Source organism: Hyaena hyaena, unplaced genomic scaffold (assembly GCF_003009895.1).
Source record: "Hyaena hyaena isolate Hyena2069 unplaced genomic scaffold, ASM300989v1 scaffold_227, whole genome shotgun sequence".
NCBI lineage: Eukaryota > Metazoa > Chordata > Mammalia > Carnivora > Hyaenidae > Hyaena > Hyaena hyaena.
Genome location: NW_024080859.1, coordinates 2,488,953 through 2,491,439, shown reverse-complemented (window position 1 = coordinate 2,491,439; position 2,487 = coordinate 2,488,953). Strand labels below are relative to the sequence as shown.

Below are 2,487 nucleotides of genomic sequence, written 5' to 3'. Positions count from 1 at the left end.
TTGTCTCTCTCAGAAAGAAAAACATTAAAAAAAAAAAAGATGATTATATTTGGATGATTTTTTCCTACTCATTCACTCTACTACAATAAATAAATTACAAATATGAAATTCTGGTTGCTTCCCAAGGTTGAATGCTACCTGGTCATGGTATTTGGTTTGCTTGATAAATTGCTGGATATATTTTATTGCTATTGTCTTTGAGCTTTTTCCTAGTTTACGAAAGAGATGAATCTGTGGCTTTTGTTATATTGCTGCTATCATAGAGGGCTGTTGGTTCCTGTATCATGATGAAAATAGCTTCAGAAAATTCACTGGAACACTTATTTTCATGCGCTTCCAAATAATGTTTATTTATTGCAAATAGGCCTTGTGAGATTTCAAAATTAGTAATTTGCGTCCTTTCTGGGAGGTAAAGCTGGCTGATGATTCAGTTTCTTCTTGGATGATTGGTCCATCATATATTTTAAATGGGCAAGTAGAAAATATCAGGGCATTACCATAGTTAATGGAAATTATACACAGACCGTAGCCTTTCTTTTTATGTTTATTTATTTATTTTTGAGAGAGGGGGAGCACACCTGTGTGAGCAGGGGAAGGGCGGGGGGAGGGGGAGAGAGAATCCCAAGCAGGCTCTGTGCCATCAGCACGGAGCCCAATGAGGGGCTTGAACTCACAAACCATGAGATCATGACCTGAGCTGAAATCAAGCATCGGACACTTAACCGACTGAGCCATTCAGGCACCCCTGGACCCTAGCCTTTTTAACCTGTATTATTAAAATAATAATAAAAATTATGCTTTTATTATAAAAACATTTAAAAGTAAAGTATGAATCAACTCAAAGAAGCCTGAGAAGGCTAAGGCAGAGTGACCAAGTGTCAGCACAGTTGAACAACTGAGCTTTGAGTGTGAAATTCATTTCCGCAGGTTGGTTTTCCAGCTGGTGGCGGCAACACGGGGATCTGGTGGCATTTGGAAACCCCAAATTAACAAGCAAGCAAGAAGACACCACTAAGTAAATAATTCTCTCCTCTATGCTTGAATACTGAGAACAAACTGAGGGCTGATGGGGGTGGGGAGAGGGGAAGGGGGGAGATGGGCATGGAGGAGGGCACTTGGTGGGATGAGCACTGGGTGTTATATGGAAACCAGCTTGACAATAAACTATGAAAGGAAAAAAAATAATTTTCTTCTCAATATCGGGTTCAAGGTAAAGATGATTATGTCTCTGGGATGTCTGTTGGCTACCAATTTAGTCTCACTTCTTGTGTTCTTAGCAGACACTCCTTTACATGGAGCCAAGAAACTACTCAAGGCTTCCGATGTTTCTCCTCCTGGGACTTTCTGAGAAGCCAGAGATCCAGTTTGTTCTCTCTGGGCTGTTCTTGTCTTTGTACCTGGTCACGGCCTTGGGGAACCTGCTCATCATCTTGGCCATCATCTCAGACTCCCACCTCCACACGCCCATGTACTTCTTCCTTTCCAACCTGTCCTTTTCAGACATCTGCTTCACCTCCACCACCGTCCCAAAGATGCTGTGGAACATCCAGACGCAGAGCAGAGTCATCACCTACACAGGCTGCGTCACGCAGATGTATTTTTTCACAGTTTTTGGGCTTTTGGACAATTTACTCCTGACTGCAATGGCCTATGATCGCTTTGTGGCTGTCTGTCATCCCCTGCACTACACAGTCATCATGAACCCTCGGCTCTGCACCCAGTTGCTCGCCCTGACCTGGCTCATCAGCGTTCTGGGGGCCCTTCCCGAGAGCCTAACCATGCTGCGGCTCTCCTTCTGCACAGTGATCGAAATCCCACACTATTTCTGTGAACTCCCTGAGATCCTGCAGCTCGCCTGCTCCGATACCTTCATCAACAATGTCGTGTTATATATTGTGACCGGCATGATGGGCTTCTTTCCTCTCGCGGGGATCCTTTTCTCTTATTCTCGAATTGTCTCTTCTGTGCTGAGGATCTCCACAGCGGGAGGAAAGTATAAAGCATTCTCCACTTGTGGGTCCCACCTCTCAGTGGTGTCCTTGTTCTATGGGACCTGCCTGGGGGTCTACCTCAGTTCCACCTGGACACACGGCTCCCAGACGGGGATGTTCGCATCGGTCCTGTACACCGTGGTCACTCCCATGATGAACCCCTTCATCTACAGCCTGAGGAACAAGGACATGAAGCGGGCCCTGAGAAAGCTCCTCTGTAGCATGTTGTCCTCCCAGTGACAACAACAATGACCCTGTGCCTGGACAAATGTGATCAGGGGCAATGGAACAGAGCGCTTAGTAGTGAGGACACTGAAATTTTCCTGACTGGGTTTAAATGCTGGTGCCACCCTTCAGTAGATGGTGATCTTGAGAAAAACGCTCAGCCTCCATGTGCCTCAGTTTCTCCATAGACCTCCAACAATGCCTGTCTCATAAGGTTGATGAAAGGATTAAATGGAATAATGTGGTAAAGCTCCAGCACAGGGAATGCTGG

At 45.4% G+C, this 2,487-nt stretch overlaps 1 protein-coding gene across 1 annotated transcript; it reads left to right on the top strand.

The window, feature by feature from the left end:
- The first annotated feature begins 899 nt into the window (after nucleotides 1-899).
- On the top strand, nucleotides 900-2,231 carry LOC120239230 (olfactory receptor 7C1-like). Its single transcript, XM_039243415.1, has 2 exons — nucleotides 900-927; nucleotides 1,281-2,231. Exon 2 carries the CDS (start codon nucleotides 1,293-1,295, stop codon nucleotides 2,229-2,231), a length of 939 nt encoding a protein of 312 aa, XP_039099346.1. The 5' UTR covers nucleotides 900-927; nucleotides 1,281-1,292.
- Nucleotides 2,232-2,487: the final 256 nt, after the last annotated feature.